This window comes from Thalassophryne amazonica, chromosome 23 (assembly GCF_902500255.1).
Source record: "Thalassophryne amazonica chromosome 23, fThaAma1.1, whole genome shotgun sequence".
NCBI classification, from domain to species: Eukaryota; Metazoa; Chordata; class Actinopteri; order Batrachoidiformes; family Batrachoididae; genus Thalassophryne; species Thalassophryne amazonica.
In genome coordinates, this window is record NC_047125.1 from 20,954,982 (window position 1) to 20,978,024 (window position 23,043).

Here is a 23,043-nt window from a genome sequence, read left to right on the forward strand (position 1 = left end):
GCTACATTGGAATGGTCGGCTGTAATGTGAATGATGTCAACTATTTCAGCATTTATGGCTAATGATGGTACAGGTTAGAATTGTCGGCTTTGGCTCTACTTAAAGATTCAGAGCAGCTTTGAGGTTTCTTTTGACAGAGTTGCTCACATGACTCTCAAATTTTATTTGTGAAACCTTGAATTCTGTCATTTGGGGTAGTTGGTGCCATGAACTCATTTAGTGTCCAGCTGGATGCATGTAATTGGCTTTTGGTAGTCACTTCAGTCACCAAAATATCCACTTGTGATTTGCCACAGCCTCACCCAAGTGCAGCCATTTCAGATGATGTTTCCGTGCCCGACTGCCCAAAATGCAATTATGTCGGCCTCTCCAAATGCACCTTATCCAGCACTAGAATATGGTACACTGATTGCCAAAGGATAACTAAGACTATAGCCACCTTGACACTTGCACAAATTTGATCCCTGCACTGGCACACAGTGCGTGGCCTATGAGCAAACTGTGCGTAAACTGTGCAAGGCTGCGTGCCAGTGCGCCAAGCAAATTTAGAAATGTTAAAAAATTCTGGCACGCGTAAATGTCGTACCACGTGTGTGAACTAGTTGTGAACATTGCACAACCTATTTGCAAACACTGCGTGTTAAAGTGTGTCATTGTGCACAGGGCCTCACGTAGTTGATGCACAGTTTACAGCCAGTTTACTCACCAGCACACAAGACAGTGTGGCAGCGGGGATGGAATTTGTGCAAGTGTCAAGGTGGCTTATCTCTGCTATCTACGGATCTATGAGAAATTCTCATGGCTGTTTGATTAATGTTGCTTTTCTTAGTATATAAATGGACACATGAATGTGTGCCAGTGTCAGATTTTAGGATTATTGATGTGCAGGTTTTGCTGCGTCGCTCCTATTCCATAGATTCCTGGGTGGTCTTGAAATTGACATTGTAGGACGTGTGTTAAGCTTCTGTGCAGTGGACCTTGTTGAATTGCACTTCTCCTCAAAGGGATTAAAATGGATACAAGTAAAAAATTCTGACTTCAAACAATCAACAGTGTGATCCATTATTCCTGGTGCCTCTCTCTGTATTTTCCTGTGGGTCATGTCGCCATTCCGATTCATTAATCTGCATGCAGCATTCAGCCAGGACAGAATGTAACACATAGACACACAAAGGGCTGTACACATACACGTAGATGTACACACAATGGTTAAAGGTGCAAACAAGAAGAGGCACGTGCATGGAAGCAGTGGGTCCCAAAGTTTTTCCATCAAATTTGAGCTGCCAATTTTCCAAACTATTGCTGCAATAGAATAATTTCAAAGAACAGATAAATAAATTATGTTGATATTCAACAGCTAAATGAGGAAAACTGAGGAACAAAGTAACCATAATTAGTGGGGAAAAAGTCAAAAGCGGCGCACACACACACACACACACACACACATGAGCAACAGTCAAAAAGACAGCAGCTTGGGTTCATTGGTCGCTAAGCAACAGGCGAGACTAAAAATATGGTTGTATTTCTCGAGTGGCCGAGGCACATGTGCACGCACAGCTGTCCTCCGGCAGTTGATATCACCCTTTTAAAAAGCCCACATTTCTAAATTTATCTTCGTATTCTGGTGCTCCCGTGGCGTCAGTGGCTGTGTTATTGTTCCCACGCGTTCTTAAACACTTTGGAGCTACAGCAGCTTAAACCATTGAGGAAAAAGAGTGTCAGCAGATGTGCAAATTGGGTGACAGGATCCAAACTGTCAACCTGCTGAGTAATTTGATACGGATGCAAACCGCGGCTGTTCACTGTGCATCTTGCAGAAGTGTTCTTGAGGAAAATACTAAATCCCTGACCGTGACACCTCCAACTTATGCTGCTCTGACTGAGCTGTGCTGTCAAAGGTATCAGACAGTCGGGTGTTTGAGATCAGGAGCAAATCCAATCAAAGAGTGTTATCTTTGTGGAGGCTCAACAACAAACTCAAGCAGCTGTGGTACATTGAGGTCTTAAATCATTGTCATTCTGAGCCATTAAATCACTACTTTGTCACACAACTTTGGAAACAGTGGCATTTGTCTTAAGGTGCTTCTGTGCAGTGGGAGCATTACTGCTGCTGTGGGCAGTGTCAGGATGAGGCTTCAGGTAGAGCAGGACGCTAAAGCAGTCATGATAACACATGGCGACAAAATGTAGGTTCACAGTCATTTTGGATCTGGAAAGATGTAAGCCCGTTCGACTGAAAAACAAGTAAAAACAAATGCACATCAAAGTACATGACCATTTTCTACCACAAAGTGGTGTTCGGTGGACAAAGAAAGCTTTTGAAATTTGGGGGAAGACTGAGATGTTAACTTGACCCAGAAAGGGTTATGACAAGTGACTGAATGTGAATTTGTGTCAATAAATTTTGAAAATAAATATAAAATAAATGCACTGAGGCTGTTGTGTGAAAAGATGAGCAAAATCTTTCTGCACAGAAATCACTGTCAGGCAACAACAGACATACCTACCAAACGTCCAAGACATGCACTGTTGCTGCAATAATATAAAAAACACTAATAATATGTGATGGCGCAAAGGAGAAAAAAATTTCAATGATACAGAAAATGTCAAAAAAAAAATGTTGGAGTGATCCTTCCATTTCCTTTGACTTCTATTTAATTGCAGGCTGCATGAACCCAAGAATTGCCATATTTTGTGTGGTCACGTTTATTAAATGAGTTAATATACATGAATTCCTCGAGTACATTAAGGATGTTAAAGCATTTACTACTTTGTAATGTTGCATTCCTTCTCTCAACATTTATAAAATGAACTAAGGACCCAAGTGATGAAACTTTTCAGGTTCAATTTTGTAAAGGTGTGCAGCAGTCTGGGGTCATCAGCGTCGCCTTCTTCCTTTCAAAATTCTCCACACATAGTCTATTGTGAACAGGCTAGGACTGCAGGTGTAGCCATCCTAGTATCTGTATCCTCTTGGTCTTTGTAATGTGTGCAGAATGTGGTTTTGCATTGTCTTGTTGGAAAAATGTGTTAAAAGATTGTCTTGAAGGCAGCATATATTGCTCTGAAATGTCTATATACTTTTCTGTATTGATGCTGCCATCACAGAAGTGTAATGTATGTTTGCCCAGGGCATTGGCACAATGTCATACCATGACGGGTCCTGGCTTTTGGACTTGTTGCTGACAACAGTCTGGATGGTCCTTTTTGTTTTTGGTCTGGAGCACATGGCAACCATTTGCTGGCAAAAAATATCTCTAATGCTGATTTATGGGACCACAGTATGTTTCCACTCTGTGACGGTGGAACCCAAATAGATGCCTTTGAGACCAGAGAAGTTGATGCTGCTTCAGGACAAGGTTAACATAAAAGTGTTATTGCACAGTGGTGTTTAAAATGTAATTCCATGTTATAGTGCTTGACAATGGTATCCCAATGTAATTACTTGCCCATGTGGTTATATCATGTATTGATGACTGACAGTTTTTGACGTAGTGCCGTGTGCAGGATTGGAGATCGTGGGTCTTCAACTTATGCTCCCGCATTAGTCCTTTATGATGTGACAGTGGTCCAGATTGCTTGAATCGTTTAATGACACTATGCATTGTAGAGGAAGAAATATGCAAATGCTTTCCAACCTTTGTTTGAGAAACATTGTTTTTCTTGGTCATTCTTGACAAACTGGAGACCCATTACCTGTTTGAAATCATTGTGGAGATGTTTGTGTTACTGATGACTAGCCCTAAAATGCCTGTGTCCCAACTTTTTTTTTACTAATATGTAGCAGCCCTGAACTGCAACACTGGGTATATACCAACAAACAAAATGAGGTTGACCACATAAAATATGAAATAGCCTGGGTTCATACAGTGTGCAAAGTACATATAAGATGCACTGTATGCTTGTTAAAATTTATTATGAGGTGACTTTATGTAGATAAACTGGGAAAAATACAGTGTTTGTTCTCCCTACTGTCACCCAGCTTTAACTCACAAAGGGTACCAGACTGTAAATGTAATTTGTGTTTGTTGGCTTAGTGTGAGTATAAAAATGGGAGGGGGAGACGGTGACGGTAGAAGCCTATGTGCTTATGTAGCAAAATTGCCTCAGTCCATAAAAAATGATCCTTTCAGCATATTGAAAACAAGTTGGCCCTGTCATGCCAAAAGATGCATTTCTGTATTAACAGTTAGTGATTGATGGAAAGCAGGAAGCTGTATTAGGCTGAGGGTAAAAAAACAGGCAGCCACTGAATGCGCTACAGCAAAAGTAGCTCCCTTCTTCTGTTAATTATCTGCTGATCAATTAACTGCCATTTTTAACATTTCATCTGTGAGAAAGGGCAAGCGTGTCTGGCATTTGCACTGGTGTGTCAGGCGAATTTTCCGCTGAGCATACGAGTGCAACTGATCAATGCCTTTGGTAACAGGTGGAAATATGGGAGTTAGCATTCACCTGCAGCAGCACTGCGCCAAATCACTCACTTAGCTTCCATTTGTGCAAGCATTGACCTTGGCGAGGATGTGTCATGTGTGGGACAAGCTGGCGGCATCGCCGGGCCCCCGTTAGCGTTGTCATGACGGTCTTACAAAGGCTGCGTTTCAGTTAGGTTGAGTAATTTGTCTGTGTTTCACAAGGTGAATGATGGGGAGGGCCTGTTGTTCCTGCAAGCTGTTAGTGAACAGGGGGCCAACACAAATGTCCACAATGGTTTTTTCTGAAATAATAGAATAAAATGAGTGATTAGCATTGTGGGAAACACAATTTTCTTTCTTTTCTTGTAGTTTGTTTTTTAATTATTCTTTTGTCTGATCTGTAGTGTTGAGCCATAAGCCTTAATTCCCTTCAGAACACGTTTTCCAACAGGCACACGAGGACAAGACAGTTGATTTCATATGATATGTGTCATAATGTTCTCATTGAAGCTTTCACGCACACAATACCGGAATCAACACACGGTTCACAAGAACAAAATAAATAGCACAGCTTTTGACACAGGTTCATAACGATAAAATCACCAGTTTTGCACGTTTTGTATCTCAGTGCACACTCTTTGCTAATACTGCAGTGTTTGATTTGTTTTTTTCTTTTCTTTTTTTTGTAATGCGATCAGGCCGGTTAAATGTCACATAGACACTCCTGGTTTGTGGTCTTTGAAAATGTAGTTCAGACAAATATTTGTATTACAAAGATTAAGCGTTGACCTCTGTGGCTTAACAGTCACGTGACATGTCGGAGCTGCCGTACGTTTCCCTCAGATGCTTTCAGCCATGTTAGCTTTGTAACAAATTTCCTCAGATGTTTTCTTGAACACTCGGGGAGAAAAAAGGGAGCACATACAGCTGTGGTCACATTAGCTACAAGTGACAGCGAGCGTCGTCTGCAAAGGGGATGACTTCCCATTCATTTTCCATCAGAGCGTTTAGCAGCGGCAAGAGACGACAGTCTCTGTGGCCCAAGCTAGGCAGGACAAAAATAGATCTGAATAGTATTTTATGCAAATACTGAGCGACATGATATAGTGATTGCCAATCAGAATGGATAGGCAGCGTAATGTCAGGTAGTAGTTAGCTTGAACAAAATATTCCAAGATGGCAGAAAGCAATAAAAAAAAACACCTGTTTCTGTTTCTGTCAAATAAACACTTCTAAGACAAAAAAAAAATGTTTGTCTTTTTAACCAGTTAACACCTCCGAAGTGATGTACAAAAGGTCTTACGGAGATGTAGCGGGCACGCCTCGGGAACGGCCTGTTGCCATCCTATGTAGCTAATGTGACTGTAGCATAAGTGTTTCCTCACTTGTTTTCCAAAAACAGTAAGTATACAGTGTTGCTGGGGTTTTAGGTTTTTGTCACAGAACTCAATGTCACATCATCACATACATTTAGTAATACTTGGTTTGGGCATGTCACAGCGGTCATCATTCTTTATTGTGATTGGTCCGCTCTGTGTTTCAGGTGTTGATGTGGGTCAGCTGGAGTTGTCCACATCAGGGATGTTTCCCCCTTAATGTATGCTTCCCCCGGCAATAAATGCAACTGTAGTATGTAAACAGTGTAACTCAATGTGTAGTGCACAAAATGTCTTCAATCCCAAGTAATACGACTGAAGTATTTGGTTGTCCGGCACGGTGTCAGGTTTGCCTTCAAACAACTGACCCGCTTTTTTTGGTGTGTTTGCAGGCCATTTAGCAACATTTGTTTTGGTTCTTCAACATCCCACTGTAATTTCTCCCAGTGGGTGTACCCATTCCATTCTTCTGCATCTGGGAAACAGCCCGACAAGACCCCCGCCTGAATCTGCCTCACGAGTTACGAGGCAGAGCGATTAGCGGGTCATGACCAAAAGAACTACGGCTCACAGGGCAGGTCATAGTAGAAGGAGCCAGCGCAGGTGTTTTCATCATGCGATTGTGACGCCTCCTTGTGAAGCTTTTCCAGACACGTCCAATGAGCGGTCGACCCTGTGTTAGACCCAGAAGATGCTGACATGACTTTATATCCCATCTGGGCTGAGAACACCTTGAGATGTGTGAGGACAGGGATGAGTGGATGAGCTTATTTATCCTGCTGCTGTGCAACCTGGACAGGGATCTTGGTCATGCCAGCTGTAGAACGTTGCTTCTCACGTCATACTGTGATGTCTTTTGTCTTTTTTAGTAAGTTACAGTTGCACGGTAACAACATCAACACGTGACGCCATTGAAAAGTTTCTGAAAAAAGAGAGAACTTTGTGTTTGTGGGAGCGATGAAGTTGGGATTGGATACATTTAGAAGGTGATACTGACTGTAGGTCTTGGTGATCACAAATGTAGGACAAATATGTAAGTGGAGGATGGAATCGTAAGGCAAGAAGGAGGGAAGAGGTTCTAAAGTCTGTACAGTGGAGTGTTGTTGGGGGGGGGGGCGCAGTGTATCCAAGTAGAGGAGGGTATCCGTTTGTGTGTTGTCTGTCCACTTGTAAACCTGGTAGTGAGGCGACCTTCACTGTGTGCATGTGTGTTTTAGGAGGATCCATTTGTCCCAAAGGTACAGTACAGACACAAGTGAGAGAGAGGGGGGGGTGGTGGTGGAGGGGATCATGCTCAATAGAAACCCTTTAGTTTTATCGTCCCATCAGCTGATTGGCTCGTTTGCACTTGTACTGTTTTATGAGCTCTTAAAAGTGCCAGCGAAGGAGTTGGCACCGCCCAGCTGTGAAGGACATAAAATCAATGTTTGCCTGAAGCAATTCTTAATTTCAAGGCTTTGTGTTTGCTTGATGTTTCCTCTTCACTGGCTCAAAAATGTCTTTAATGCAAGAAAATAAGTCATTAGTCTGGAGGATTGAACTGATATGTTCATATATCCAAGTCAGAGTGGAGAGGAAAACAAACTAGGCAAAACTGAAAACATTTTAAAGATGGCTCGTGATGCTGCTATGCTTATCGAGGACCCCTCTGTCCCTCCCCCATCTCTCCGTTTCTGTCTCTGAAGACATGTCATGGCAGTGGGGGGGGGTCTGTCCATCCTCTGAGTTGTGTTTAAAACCCTGGTATGTGACAGTAAGCTTCAAGTGATGCCAGCATGATGTAAACCAGCCACAGCAACACAAACATCAGCGACGTTATTATCTTGCAAGTCCGCGGGCCGCCCAGCTCGCCGCCGGCCACTGTGGGCCGGCGCCGGTACAGTAGTGTGAGGACGCACACCACAGCCAGGATGGTGAAGAGGGTGACGGAAAAGGCCAGGTTTCCCGGGTCCACCCTGAATGACATGCCCTTGGAGCGCCAGGCGATGGCGGCAATGGTCCACGCCACGCCGATGCCCAGGAAGACGTTGACAGCGTTGGAGCCGGTGACGTTTCCGATGGAGGCGTCTGCGTACTGGTCCTGGATGGCTGCTACCTTGCTGGCAAACGTATCTGTGTGTGGAGGGGAAAAAAAAAAAAAACGTGTTTACATCTGACTTCATGATAAGATGCTAAAAATCCAACCATCTACTGCAGGCAAACAGGAAAGAAAAAACCAGGCAAACAAACATCAGCGTGCTGGGTGTCAGAGTATTCAAACAACAAGCTAATACTGTCAAAATAATGACACATTTCCTCTAAGTAATAGTGGAAACTGTAAACGCCAAGTAAACAAGGCAGAGATGTGGCATCAAAATGTTTTTGTGGTGAAGGGCTGCAGAGATGAAATTGTAATCTTAATGATAACACGTATTGGGTGCAATGGTGCAGTGTCGTGCAACATTTAGAGTTTGAAAAATGTAACATACATAGTGGAAGGTACAAAATGGAATCGGTCAGAGTGTCTGAAATATGTAGTCAGCTGTGACAACAAAGGATGGTAAAGGAGAGAAGCTCCTAACAGTCAAAGGAACACAGATGGTTTTCCCAGTTTGGACAATGTTTTAGTCAGTGGTGAAGCTGCTCAATAATCTGCTTTGGTGCGTTGCATTGCACACTAACTATGTGCACAACATTCTGTTGCTGTCAGTACAACATGTGAACTGTGTTAAAGGTTGTAACCAGGTGGAGTCTGATGTATGCCTGCTTGTGGTTCACTAATTTATTAGTGTTCTAAAAAGTTGTTTCGTTGTAAAAGTCAGTGGTATGAAATCCCTAATCCCTACATCATAAACTCGAAACTCGTGTTACTTAAGGTTTCCTGGCCTGGGTTCGATTTAGTCTGTGGTGTGTCTTGATGTTGTTTGTATGGGTGAAACTGCTTGGAAACATCTCTGATGAGACGTTACAGTGGGTATTAAGTGTCACATGTTCACACCTTGATCCGAGACTGAAGGATAGTGTAATGTGTTTCGGCTCGTCCACACAGCAGCGAATGAGAGATGCCGTTATGGATTCTAAAATGAGCTCTGTGTCATTATCAGGATTGAATTCAGATGGGGCAGTTTCTACCAAAAGGCTGACCTGACATTGAAGTCATCGTTTATCTGAAAAAGCTAACACCCAGTAAGTCTTTGATGTTATTATCTCATGTTTTAGATGGAATTGGTTGTCAGTTGATGCATTTTATGGTTTCTTGTGTTACATGGGTGTGATATATTTATGCGGAGGAAAATATGATCAATATTGACCATGCTCGTAGGAATCAGTCAGTCAGGTTTGTGCATTGTTTAGGGGCAAAAAGTTGTGAGTATCCTGTAAATGCTGACATCAGCACTGGCTGAAAAAAATCTGTGTTGTTCCATTTGCTGTTTGTACACGTGAATAAGAATCCAAATGTAAACCCAAATCAGTGTTCCTGAGAACTAAAAGTTATATTGGTGGCTTAATGAATAGTAGATGAAGCTTGTAACAAATGTTGTTTTAGTTTATTTTAAGACACTATCAGTTATTATAAAGTACATATTACTGAAGTCCAATGTTTAGATAAATGTAGCGATAGACCAGTAACAGTCCAATGTGAATATGTGGTCTTATCAAATAGTAATAACACTGTATTCTAATCCATGTGACAGACTGTGTGTGATAGGTTTGTCATCTTGCAAATAGGAGAAAAGAGTGTTTTCACACAACTTGCATAGCAACAATACAAGGACTCTTTTCTGGGGTGGAAATATTGCCCTGACTCACCAAAAATAGAATATGTAGGAGATTTTTTTGGTGGGTAAATAGACCAGAATTCATCAGAAATTTCAAATATTTCTGGGGTAGAACCCCCAGACTCCCTGCTAGGGGCTTTGGGCCTTTGGTCCTTGCCAAAAACTGTTTTTTTTTTTTTTATTCTTCCCATGGGCCATTTTCATCACTCTTGTAATAATAGTTCTGTTTTGTGTGCAGCCAACTTTTTCAGCAAATTGCTCCAGCTGCTGGAGTTACTACTGGATCAGTCAGAATGTTTTAGCATGTAAAATAGGTCCACAGAGTCACAATTTTGAACTTGTATCTCCATTTCCCACAGAAAGAGGAAATAGTCCAAATTGGGCCAAAATGGCAAAACACGACTCCTCCTGTGGTTCTCACTGGATCTGCGTGGCTTTTGAATCTAGCAAACAGAGTCCCACAGTAATGGAGTCATAATTCTTACAGGGTGTGTCTGAATGGTTTTGGCCAACAATTGGGAAGATAAAAGGCTGCAACAGTGACTACGTTTACATGCAGCCAATAACCCTTTCATAACCGGAATATTAGCGATAACCCGGTTGCATACGGCCATGTAAACACACGCAAAAACCCAGATATGCTCATATTCTGGTATATAAAAACCTGAATATGACCCCTGGGTTACTCCTTTTCTAACCTGAATATCAGGTCATATAAACACGTATTGGAATGTTCCCATAGAAAGGAACATTATTTAGTGTTCTGTGCATGTCCTATCCACAAGGAATCTTGGTGTTTTGAGTACGGCAAGTACTTGTATGCGGCGCGCGCAACCCACCGGACACCACAGAAGCAGAAGTAAACAAGCATGGGGAAATCCAGACGCAGCAGCACAGCACCACACGTTTGGAGCGAGGAGGAAACCGAGTGCTTCATTAGTATTGTGAAAGAAGACATGAATATAATGTCTTCTATTGAATGTAGAAAGTATCGAGATAGCGACATTTACAAGAAGGTGGGTGAAAAGTTATGCGAAGCAGGATTTGCACGAACGCCAGACCAAATCAAGCACCGGTGGAAGACGTGCGTCGCTGTTTAGATGGAGATATTCCAAATGATACCAATGACCATGTATACTTCAGCATGTAAACGGGTTATTCCTAATGATTCAGAAACCAGAATATTGACCTTATCCTGAATATTAACGGCATGTAAACGTAGCCACTTTTGGTCACTGCTGGAGGAATACTGTGCATTGCAGGTCTATTTTTTTTAACAGATAGAAAGGAATAAATGTTTTGTTTGTCCAAAGATCAGGGCCTGTATATTCACAAAGCATCCTAAGGCTAAAAGTAGGTCTTAATGATGTCATTCAAGGAGAAATGGTGGAATTCCTCGAGACATTTAGTGGAATATTCTCTTGGTAATAAAAGTAAATCACAAAGCTTCTTGGGTGTTAAGAGAGCTCCTAAAGTGAGAACTGTTAAGAGGAGGGAGGAGGACTTTGAAGAAGCCATAAGAGTGTTTTAAAGAGACAAGATGGTGGAAAGTCTGAGAGGAAGGAGAGATGTTGTCCATATGTTGACTGGCAGTGATTCAGTCAGATGCTACAAGCTTGATGGTGCAGGGATAATGATTGTGTTTGACCTCATCATGAATGAGATGACTTAACAAGATGAAGGTCATCTCAACGTTGTGATTCCTGGCTGTGGGAAAAATTTAACTTGCATGTAAATGCTATAACAGTCATACAAATCTTAATATCAAAGTAAGCGATGTCAGCAGTCACGGTCTGAATGGTAGCGTACCACACTCACCTGTTGGAGAAGAATTTGCCTTGCGTGCTGCAATCTGCGCTCTGGCTTTGGATTGCAGCACGTACTTGTGCTTCTCACACTCATTGCTTGTGTGCACGAGGTGAAGGAACGACACTGATTTGTTGGGCAGTGTGCTCCCAAGTCTGTCTGTTTCTGTGTACCGTGATTCCGGGACCTAATTTCCTCATTTACTGTCCTGCACGAGCTGTGCCAACTGCAGCCACTGCTCTTCTGTCCATTTGGGCTTTGTCGTTGTTTGTTTTGTTTTTATCCATTTTGTTTTTTAGTTTTGGTCCTTCTGGCCAATCAACCTGCTTTTTCTAAGGACACCAGCAATCGCAGGAATAGCTGCTAGCTGAGTCTGCGTCCACCATTAATATCAAATACATGAAGTAGTGAGATTACCAGCATGGAGACCAAACATAACATGAAAGTAATTGGTGTAATATTCGCATGTGAATGAGGTTGGTTCCAACATTTGGAAGCTGTGTGCCAAATGATTTAATGTTGCTGAGTTTTGTCATTATGACATGAAATTATTTTCACGATTACACATTTCTTAATGCAGTTCAGGTTCTATGATTGGTTGATTTGACTGTCCAGGCCTAAGTAGAAGCATGCAGTGCTTTTTTTTCCCTTTGTCTTTCTGTTTTTGTGACAACCAGTCACAGCTTTTAGAAGACTCCGTCGTACCTTGCAACGGGGTCACCCACACATCGTCATGAAGATGAAAGTTTTTGTCCCCTCCTTGCTCAGAGTTGTTGTCAGACACTTCCTGGATCACTGTGAAGCTAAGATTCCTTTCTAGGAATTTGATGGCGAAGTTGGGAGCTCTCTGAGAGGACTGTGTGAATGTTGGAGAACATGGGCCCAGATGTGTTGTGTTTCTGAAGACTTTGTGACTGAAAGGTCAGCTTATGTGTAAATGTGCATGAAATTGCTCACTTTAGTAAAAGCAGTATTTCTTACTATATATGAGTATAATGTAAAAAGTAGTAGAGGTGAGTTTGCTGTGGTGTTGATGATTATCTCTGAATTATTGATGAGGAGTAAAGTATAAATTGGGATGTTTAGGTTGGTGGCTGCAGTTGGGCGTTGCAGCGCTGACCATTGGTAACATAGACTGGATTGTGCAAAAGTCTGGGGGTGTTAAACAGGCCACCTCGGTACCAGATGAGGCTGGGGAGCTTGCATTTGGTCGTCCTCGAAGTGTGTTCTTCTGTGTTGTTGTGTACATAAGCAACCTTTATGTCATCACTGTGTACACGAAGGTGTCAGATGTGAAAATGTTGCATATTTCCAAAGGAAAGTGTGATATTTGTCAAGTAATGTAATGTGTCAAAGTCCACCTATGGAAAGATGTTTGATGGTCAGCAGTTGTGATGATGGAATGAGAAATGTGTCGCTGTTGTAGTTCTTTCAGAGTTAAACATATGGGCCTTTGTGGAACTATGTCATCTTGAGTCTTACCAAAATGGTTATTGTTGTGGGATTTTTCAGGAGTCATAAATGTGAGATGAGGTCATCTCAGGCCAAATGTTGCGTCTAACACAAGGTTTCATTGATACCAAATTGTTTTTTCAATAGAATGTGTTTTTCCATGTGTTCATTGTGTGAGGCAGACAGAGTGGTTGTATGTACTGCATTAATAATGGCTTGTGGATTTCAAATGTAAAACCTTCCACAAACCCTGAGAACAGCAGAAGTCATTGTTTCAGAACATGAATCCCTGTTAGAATGTTGATATGTAGCAGACAGTCCTTCTTTAATCAATGAAAGTGTATTGTAGGTCCCGTGTGTGTTCGAGCAGGCGGAATCAATAGTGTAAAATGTTGAGAGTGGCGAAAAGTGGAGCAGTTAGTGGCTAAATTATTGAGGAGAAAGCGGATGAAACGTGCAGAGGCTCCAGCACTGCATTGGCAGAGAAAACCAGAGAAGCACCTGCCAGTTATAGTCTGTGCTCATCTATTTTTAGAGCAGCTGCTGAGATGGTCTTAATCATCATTGGAAAGGCAGTCAGTACATTGCCAAAGAAATACAGCATCCTCCAAAGTCTGAGAGCACAAGTGTAACCCCATAAACAAGAGAGGTGGGCTTGAATAGGCTTCCAAATCCATGCATTGTTTTAAACTTGTGCAGTGGCTATAGGAAGTGTGTATTCTTATAGGCAATTGGGAGCTAAAGTAGAGGTTTCATGGATATGAGGCTGTGTTTGATGGTGGGATGTTGAAAAAGGTGTACTTATATTATATTAGTAATTGATTGTAGTATTTCATGTGGAAAAAAGTTTTATTTTCAATGATATGAAACTAAAATGATTGCTGTTAAACAGGTTTTTGGAAGAATATTGTAGAATATTTGAAACAGCAAATCCTAAGTACCCCACCTCCTGAACCCAGTTTATTAAAATGTGAACTCACAGCAAGTAGAATATTTTTTCATCTTCTGTATTTAATGAAACATTGTATGAATACTGGGGAATCAATCAATCAATCAATTTTTTTTTTATATAGCGCCAAATCACAACAATCAGTTGCCCCAAGGCGCTTTATATTGTAAGGCAAGGCCATACAATGTGTTGGTGTTTGGAAAAAATGGATGTCAGCTAATGTCTGCTCAGTGTTGTTATGTAAAACTCAGTTGCAAGGAACAGTGACAGTGTTTCACAGTAAGAGTGTTTGGTGGGATGCTGGCATTAAACATTGTATTGTGAAATGGTGCGTGCAACATGAACTAAGTGGTGATGTTTAACTTTTCTACCAGTAACATCAGCAAGCCACGCCATGTTGGAAGTAGGAATGTTCCAGTGTAAATCAAAATAAAGGTTTCAAAGTCCAGATTTGGCAAATGAGAGCCCAAAAAGTTCATAATAAAGGATGTACATCACTGTGCTGTGTGCAAGCCATATGTGAAAGGTGAGGCTGATGTGACAAATAGTCTGAGAGATATGTGAACCATGCACTCAGTATGTGTTTATTTGTGTGTGTGTGTGTGTGTGTGTGTGTGTGTGTGTGTGTGTGTGTGTGTGTGTGTGTGTGTGTGTGTGTGTGTGTGTGTGTGTGTGTGTGTGTGTGTGTGTGTGTGTGTGTGTGTGTGTGTGTGTGAGTGAATCAGCTGGTGATTGTTGTTGTTTCAGTGTGGCAGTGCTGTTTTAAAAGAAGCTATGATGGTGTCATGCATGTTTTAGATTGGAAGTGAAATCACTATTGACCAGGTGATGTCACCAGTGTTGGCATGAGGTCACCACCTCAGTGTTTTTACTGCCAGTGCAGACAATACACAACATCAGCAACATGTAATGGATGGTTCAGTGGTGTTTGATTGGCTCGAAATGTGACCAATAATCCTTTAGCCTGTTTGTGATGTAATAAATCATAAATGTGTGAGTGCGGTTATAGGAGGTGAGGGGGAGTGTGATGTGAGGTCCCAACAACTACTACTACTACTAAAATAATAACACCAGATGCAGGTAAGGTGTAAGAATAAGAGAATGAGGTTTGCTGTGGCCACGAGTAGTTGTGTAGCAAATAATGAAATGGGAGTACACTGAGTGTGATGTGTTTAGTAACTGTGATGTGATAATGATATGGACGGCTGTGCGAGCAGCAACACATATCCATGAAGTATTCAAAACAAGAGGCCAGCAAAATCAGAAAAGTAACAGTGAAATGATTTGTGACAGTACACACATAATAAGGGATCTCACATCCATATTTACAGCCTCCACTTCCAGCCCACAATATATTGTAGCTGCTGCAGGAATAGATTTGGATTTTACTTTCCCGTGAGTGTGATGCAAGCCATCAAAATTACCGGGCAAACGCCACCGGGAAGTTATTTCAATAACTCATACAGAGGGGTGAAGATAAAACGGCTGACGAGAAGAATGAGGGAAGAATTGAATTAAAGCTGTGGGCCGACTCGTCCCCTCTGGGTGGAGACGGGCTCAGGCTGACGGTGGTGATAGAGCAGGTTCAACAAATCAGTTTCGACTGGCAGCCTAAACACCGAGGGCGGCGAAGGATCAGCCGCCCTCCTTTTATTCATCTGTCATGTGTGTGTTGTAGTTACTCGTGTTTGTTGTGTTTACGGAGGTGTTTATAGAAGAGTAGTGTGTGTGTGTATGTGTGTGTGTGTGTGTTTGTTGGAAAAGGATGCATGCACATAATGTTATGTAAAGAATGTGCTATAGTGAAGCTGAAATGAGTTATGTTGGTGGTGGTGTGCTGACAAGAGGAACGATCCCACTCGTGGACAGGTCACTTATATGGTTGTCAGGAGTGGCGTAGCTAAGCAGGAAGAAGGCTAAGGTAAGCAGGTGCCTGTGCAATGTGTCCTGGTAAAATGTCTTCCAAGTTTGCCATCGTCAAGTGAGAGCTGCTGTGGACATGTGTGTGTTGTTGTTGTTGCTGCTGCTGCTGCTGTAGATCAGGTGTCTTCAACTCCATTGCCTGAGGGCTGGTGTCCTGCACCTTTTAGCTGTGCCGTGGTGCAACATACCTGAATCAAATGGTTGAATGACTTTCTCCGTATGCAGTCATGTTCTCCAGAGTGCTGCTAATGACGTCATTAATTGATTTAGGTGTGTGGAAGCAGTGACACATTTAAAAGTTGCAGGACACGGCATTTGAGGACTGGAGTTGGACACCCCTGCTGTAGGTAGGAAAGTGAAATGTGTAAAGCTTCAGCTGTGTTAGTGCTTACTGATGTAGTTTAAATTATTGCTTAAAGAACCAAGGATAAGAAGTGTACTGTAGTTTGTAGGGTTCTACCCAGACAATGGAATAACAGCGCTGTGCTGCTATACTGAGTGGTGTCATCCTATGATGTTTTAGTGTGAGACTTGGTGGGGTTCAGACTGTGCCAGTCCAGTCAGGTGTTTATTTTATTCTTTGTATCCTGTAGACATGCAGATGACACCAAGCAGCACAAAAAGCAAGCGTTACACAAAGGCCGATGATCAGAGGATGATGTCAGCATTTTTTGTTGAGTCTATGGTGGTGACCACAGCCTGTTTGATGGTGTAGGGGCATCTGAGTGTCATGGACACTGAGGTTGGTGCACAAGTGGCTTGATGGATGCAGTTTGTTGTGGGATTGACCAGATTGGAGGCCAATAACAATGCTGTGGCCCCTGTGACATTGAACAGGGGGAGATATACTGCCATGTAGAGGTTTAGCGGTGTGCATCATTGCCATACTGCTATGTTTTCAAGGACATGTAGCACCAAAGTCATACCACTGTAGATTTAGGCTTAGTAACCATCTGATGATAGAGTGGGATTAGTTTGTGCCTTTCTGTGAGTGGTGTCAAAGCACATGGTATTTGCACCAAATTATGCTATGGAGATTGCAGAAAACCATCATGAATGTAACCTGGTAAAGCAGTGTATGCTAGCGCATGAGCTTTGTGTGTCTAAGTGAATAGGAAACTTAGGTTAGGTGAATTGGAGACAATAATTTAGCAGATGTCCCTTGCAAAAGAGATGTTGATCTCAATGGGAGTAACCTGGTAAAATAACAAGTAAGAATTAAAGTGTTGTCATTGATCCAACTGTGAAAAATTTAAGTAATACATGTGTTTGATGGATTATGCAGGCTGCAAGATGGCAGAGGCTCTGTTGAGGAGAACAGACTACAAAAGGTAAGAAAGGAGAATTGGCAAGGTCACCCAGGTGTGGACTATTTCCAAGATTCAGTATGTCAAGTCCTCACCATCAAAGAGGTCCTCAATGTATGTTGGGCAGCTGGAGAACAATGTCCCATGGCAGCTCTGCTGTCAGCCTCTCACAAAGTTCTGTGATGAATCTTGCATGTCAAATAGAAAGTCCATTATGGTCTGAAAATGATGTATTCTGACTTTGTTTGCAATGTTGGAGATACATCAGCATGTTGAGGCAGCTTGTAAAGACAGCATTGTGGAGACATTCCATGTGGCTGTTGACGGTGGCTGTACAATAGTGTTGAGTTGTGCAGTGTTGGCCCATGCTGGGATCCAAAATCCAAGGGACTCTGAAAAAGTAGTGTTTTGGGATGAGGTGTCTTGTCTGCTGTCTGTACATCGTGTGTTAATGTGAGTCACCACTTTTGAATGAAACCTGAGAAGTTGTGTTCCTTGACATAGTGTTCATTTCAGTGTGTGTGTCAGCCATTGAGATGTCTGTGCTTTTCCTCAAGTGGCAAGTGAGGCATTATGTGGCAGTGCACCTGCTGACATGTGGAACAAGAGGGATAATTAGGAATCAGAGACGTCACTGACCAGTAATTATTTTAGCATGTGCATGTATAGACTTACAATCATGAATACTTAGATGTAGTGTTGCTAAGTGGGGTGTGAAATAATGTGTGACATGTGCTTGTATTTGTAGTTGTGTAGGTCATGTTATTTGGTTTGATGGAAAGGATAATTGTATGGGTTATGTTTCCATTTGACTTGCATAGGTACTTTTAAGTGTGTGTGAAAAGAGGTCTCAGTATCAAATGTAGTTGTTTATGTTCAAAGTTAGTCATTAGCAGTTATATATGTTTAGGGGGAGGAAAGCTGGAGTGTTTGTATAGCTATGTATTTGTGGACAATCTGGAGGGATGTTCACATCTGAATCATCAGGACAGTGTGTTGACATGTTTAAGGGAATGTCCCCATTGTGGTGATATTGTGATTAGAGAATGCAAACTGTAGTAGTAGCAACTTCTGCAGGAGAAATGTGTAAACCAGTGTGGAATGTCCAATATTGACAGTAGTCTTTATGTATGTTATTGTCATACAAGTAAGTAAATTGCACATTGGTAACATGTATACAGTGTGTGAATGAAATCCAAAGGATTGAGCTGAATTTAATGAATCAACAATTGAACACAGAGTCAGTGTGGAAACATGGATCAAAGATAGTAATGTTTGTGTTGGGACACAGTGTGGGACGGGGCCCTAAATGCAAGTGTTGTGTGTTGCTTTGGGTGATACTTGGCAAAAGGAGTGCTCTATTTGTGGGGAGACCCCTGGTGTATAAGTGTAGTATGTGTTAGATCATTCATTCATTCATCTTCTACCGCTTAGTCCAATTAAGGGTCGCGGGGGGCTGGAGCCTATCCCAGCAGTCATAGAGTGTGAGGCGGGGTACACCCAGGAAAGGACGCCAGTCTGTCGCAGGGCCAGAAATGGACAAACAAACACAGACACCCACACCCACACACACACACACACACCTCTGGACAATTTTAAAGAGTCCAATCCACCTAACCCGCATGTCTTTGGATGCGGGAGGAAACCGGAGCACCCGGAGGAAACCCACGCAAACATGGGGAGAACATGCAAACTCCACGCAGAAAAGCCACGGGAATTGAAGCCACGACCTTCTTGCTGTGAAGCAACAGTGCTAACCATTCTGGATTCAGTGCTAACTAATTCCGGATTCTATGCAAGTTCTCAAGTGTTTGTCTATGTTATTTGTTTGGAACCTTTGGGGAAATATGTGTTAAGTTTCATTTCCATCATACTGTAAGTTTCAGAAACAGGGAGCTCTCCCCCTGTTGGTGAGAGCCAGTAACATTAGAAGAGTGAAATTAAACTGCACCCACTGTGCTACGCATTTAGTATAAAAGTGTTGTACAAGCCACAGTTGTGGCCTTTTCACAAGATGGATGCTGTCTGTGAGAGGCCCAGGTGTGACATCCGTTAAATTCCAAATGAGAAATATAGTGGTTTGGTTTTTTGCTAAGGGGCAGAATCTTACATAAAACATTGTCAGTGTAGATAGTGTTGGATGTGGCAAAGGAAGCACCAAGTTTGGTGGGTGATGATGAGGTTAGTGAAACTGTGGAACTGGTGTTCAGTGATGTATCAAGATTCACGTTCCAAAAGGAAATGTCCAGAAAAGAATCCGGATGTTTCCCACAGTATACAACCCCTGGCAAAAATTATGGAATCACCGTCCTCGGACGATGTTCATTCAGTTGTTTCATTTTGTAGAAAAAACCAGATCACAGACATGACACAAAACTAAAGTCATTTCAAATGGCAACTTTCTGGCTTTAAGAAACACTATAAGAAATCAGGAAAAAAAATTGTGGCAGTCAGTAACGGTTACTTTTTTCGACCAAGCAGAGGGAAAAAAATATGGAATCACTCAATTCTGAGGAAAAAATTATGGAATCATGAAAAACAAAAGAACGCTCCAACACATCACTAGTATTTTGTTGCACCACCTCTGGCTTTTATAACAGCTTGCAGTCTCTGAGGCATGGACTTAATGAGTGACAAACAGTACTCTTCATCAGTCTGGCTCCAACTTTCTCTGATTGCTGTTGCCAGATCAGCTCTGCAGGTTGGAGCCTTGTCATGGACCATTTTCTTCAACTTCCACCAAAGATTTTCAATTGGATTAAGATCCGGACTATTTGCAGGCCATGACATTGACCCTATGTGTCTTTTTTGCAAGGAATGTTTTCACAGTTTTTGCTCTATGGCAAGATGCATTATCTTGAAAAATGATTTAATCATCCCCAAGCATCCTTTCAATTGATGGGATAAGAAAAGTGTCCAAAATATCAATGTAAACTTGTGCATTTATTGATGATGTAATGACAGCCATCTCCCCAGTGCCTTTACCTGACATGCAGCCCCATATCATCAATGACTGTGGAAATTTACATGTTCTCTTCAGGCAGTCATGTTTAGAAATCTCATTGGAACGGCACCAAACAAAAGTTCCACCATCATCACCTTGCCCAATGCAGATTCGAGATTCATCACTGAATATGACTTTCATCTAGTCATCCACAGTCCACGATTGCTTTTCCTTAGCCCATTGTAACCTTGTTTTTTTCTGTTTAGGTGTTAATGATGGCTTTCATTTAGCTTTTCTGTATGTAAATCCCATTTCCTTTAGGCAGTTTCTTTCAGTTCGGTCACAGACGTTGACTCCAGTTTCCTCCCATTCGTTCCTCATTTGTTTTGTTGTGCATTTTCGATTTTTGAGACATATTGCTTTAAGTTTTCTGTCTTGACACTTTGATGTCTTCCTTGGTCTACCAGTATGTTTGCCTTTAACAACCTTCCCATGTTGTTTGTATTTGGTCCAGAGTTTAGACACAGCTGACTGTGAACAACCAACATCTTGTGCAACATTGCGTGATGATTTACCCTCTTTTAAGAGTTTGATAATCCTCTCCTTTGTTTCAATTGACATCTCTCGTGTTGGAGCCATGATTCATGTCAGTCCACTTGGTGCAACAGCTCTCCAAGGTGTAATCACTCCTTTTTAGATGCAGACTGAGCAGATCTGATTTGATGCAGGTGTTAGTTTTGGGGATGAAAATTTACAGGGTGATTCCATAATTTATTCCTCAGAATTGAGTGAGTCCATATTTTTTTCCCTCTGCTTGGTCTAAAAAAGTAACCGTTACTGACTGCCACAATTATTTTTCCTGATTACTTATAGTGTTTCTTAAAGCCAGAAAGTTGCCATTTGAAATGACTTTAGTTTTGTGTCATGTCTGTGATCTGCTTTTTTTCTACAAAATTAAACAACTGAATGAACATCCTCCGAGGCCGGTGATTCCATAATTTTTGCCAGAGGTTGTAGAATAGTAATGTGGTGTGTGTCTGTGTGGAAGCTTGAGCTGGTTGAAGTGCATATTGTTAGAAGTGTACTGATGGATGCAACCAGAGGGGGGTGTTGTGTTTTAAGTGTGAAGGAGAGTGGGTGCCTCCAAAATGGAGTGCACACTATTTACTGTGGATTTTCAACTCTGTAGTTATTGTCATCCCGTAACTGGGTGAGTGTAGATGTGGAGAACATATCAGTCAATGTAAAGCATGTGACTTTGAAGTGGGTGTGTCTGGCCTGTGCATTGCTTGTTATTGCAAAGGGTATTATTTGTGCATGTGAAGCACAATCATGCATATATGTGTCACCTGAGTGTTGAGACCTTTTGCACATTTGAGAAGTATGATTAGTGTTGGTTTGAGGGCTTATGAGTGTTTCAGTGCCTCTTTGTCAGATGTATAACATACGTCCATGTTGTCAGAGCAAGTAGGTTGTGGTCATTGGGTCGACAGTGAAGGTAGCTCATGCTGGTGGACATGTGGACCATGTCCTGCGTGCGCATGGCTGATGTTTAGAAATACTGTGCACTTAGTGGAATTGTGGTGCCACCAGGTGCATGGTGTTGTAATAGCGATAGTCGAGCTAAGGAGATGGCCTAACGGAAGGAGCTGTAGGATTAGTGTAATGTGAGAAATTGATGTGCTTATTGTGTATTGTCCGTTGAGGTGAGGTGACTGCTCTGTGGCCATAGTGTGAGACTGTATGTGGCTGGACCTTTGGATGGTTGGTGGAGGACTTGCAGCCATGGATCCACCTAATGACTAGTGACGAATGTGAGAGTTGTTGTTGTGGGCAGATAGGTAAAGGTCAGAGTGATTGCATTGGATTGTGTAATAATTGATGTGAGGGGCCACAGAGGAGGTGGGTTGTTGTGGTCCTGAGGGACTGATGTGTTGAAGGTGTTTGTTGTAGTGTCACTTGTGCTGTTTAGTTGGATGAGCTGCAGTGTGGGGTGTAATGAAGTATTGTGTGTGGTGTAGATGGGGGTATTGTGTAGGTGTATGTATGAGTGAGTGTGTATCTGTAAAATGGGGAATAGTGTTGAGAGTAAAGTATTTTGGTCTTCAGTGTATTCTTTTTTTTTTCTGTGGTCTGTCAAATGAGACTAGTCGAGGTCTCCAAATCATGTGGCAGTGTATATCCTGACTGGAGGAGGGACATTTGAATGCATGAGTCCACTGGCAGCCTCTGTGCATTGGCTCCCGGTGTTGGTTTGAGCAGACCTGACAGTGTTCCTTCTTACTTAGACAGTAGTAATGGTTTGGAATCATGGTACTTCTCTGACCTGGTGGGGTCGTCTGTGTGGCTGTATTGTGGGCACCCAGGTTTCAGGTTGTGTGTGTGAGTTTAAATGTCAGCTGTAGTTGGCCACATCTCATGTTGTGCCAGCAGCTATTGGTAGACTGATGGTGCTGTGTGTTGTCCACCAGGTGATTTCACTCATTGCTTGACATCACTTAGAGCAGATGGGATGAGTTCACTAATGACATCATCTGGCAGAGTGGGTGGTGGCAGAGACACCTGCACTCTCTTGGCCCTTTGTGGTGTTAGTTTAGCCATAGTGTCAAATCAGATGTAGGCACATTGTCAGGCCCATGGGTATGTGGACAGGGAGTAGTTCTGGTTTCCGTAGTACTTCACCACTGTGGGGTAGATGACATTAGGGGTCTTGTTCATGTCGCAGATCCATTGCGGGTGTGCCCAGGCAGGGTGGCCCGCCCATGGGGACTCGCTGGTACGGGGAGACTCGCTGGTCTTTTCCCAAGGTCTTCGCCCAAGGCTGACGCTGACGCTCCGGCCAACTCTGCCCTTGAAATAGCTCTGCTGCAACCAGCCGCCGCCCGCGTTACCTAACATTGAATCCTGGTGTGTGTACACACCCCCTTGCCTTTTATGGACCACATTGGACCCAATGACTCCAGCCCTGAACCGGGCTGCACTCATTAAGTATAATCAAGACCCAAACATCTCCAGTGATGGACCCCACCCCTCCACAGACCCACCACCAGCTGGAAAAGTGACTGTGTGCCTACCTGTCACCGTACTGTACACAGCAGACATCACAACCAACC

At 42.5% G+C, this 23,043-nt stretch overlaps 1 protein-coding gene and 1 long non-coding RNA gene across 3 annotated transcripts in view; one reads left to right on the forward strand and one right to left on the reverse strand.

The window, feature by feature from the left end:
* Positions 1–4,693: 4,693 nt before the first annotated feature.
* On the forward strand, positions 4,694–18,994 carry LOC117504621. The gene is made up of 3 exons (XR_004558849.1): positions 4,694–5,100; positions 14,919–14,926; positions 18,983–18,994. It is a non-coding gene; the product is annotated as an uncharacterized LOC117504621 (long non-coding RNA).
* Positions 5,847–23,043, reverse strand: part of slc8a4b (solute carrier family 8 member 4b) — a 91,328-nt gene continuing 74,131 nt past the window's right edge. For both annotated transcript variants that reach the window (XM_034164115.1, XM_034164116.1), the window contains one exon: positions 5,847–7,903. In XM_034164115.1, coding sequence (XP_034020006.1) covers positions 7,524–7,903 — 380 coding nt within the window. In that variant the 3' untranslated portion in view covers positions 5,847–7,523. The remainder of the gene's footprint in view (positions 7,904–23,043) is intronic.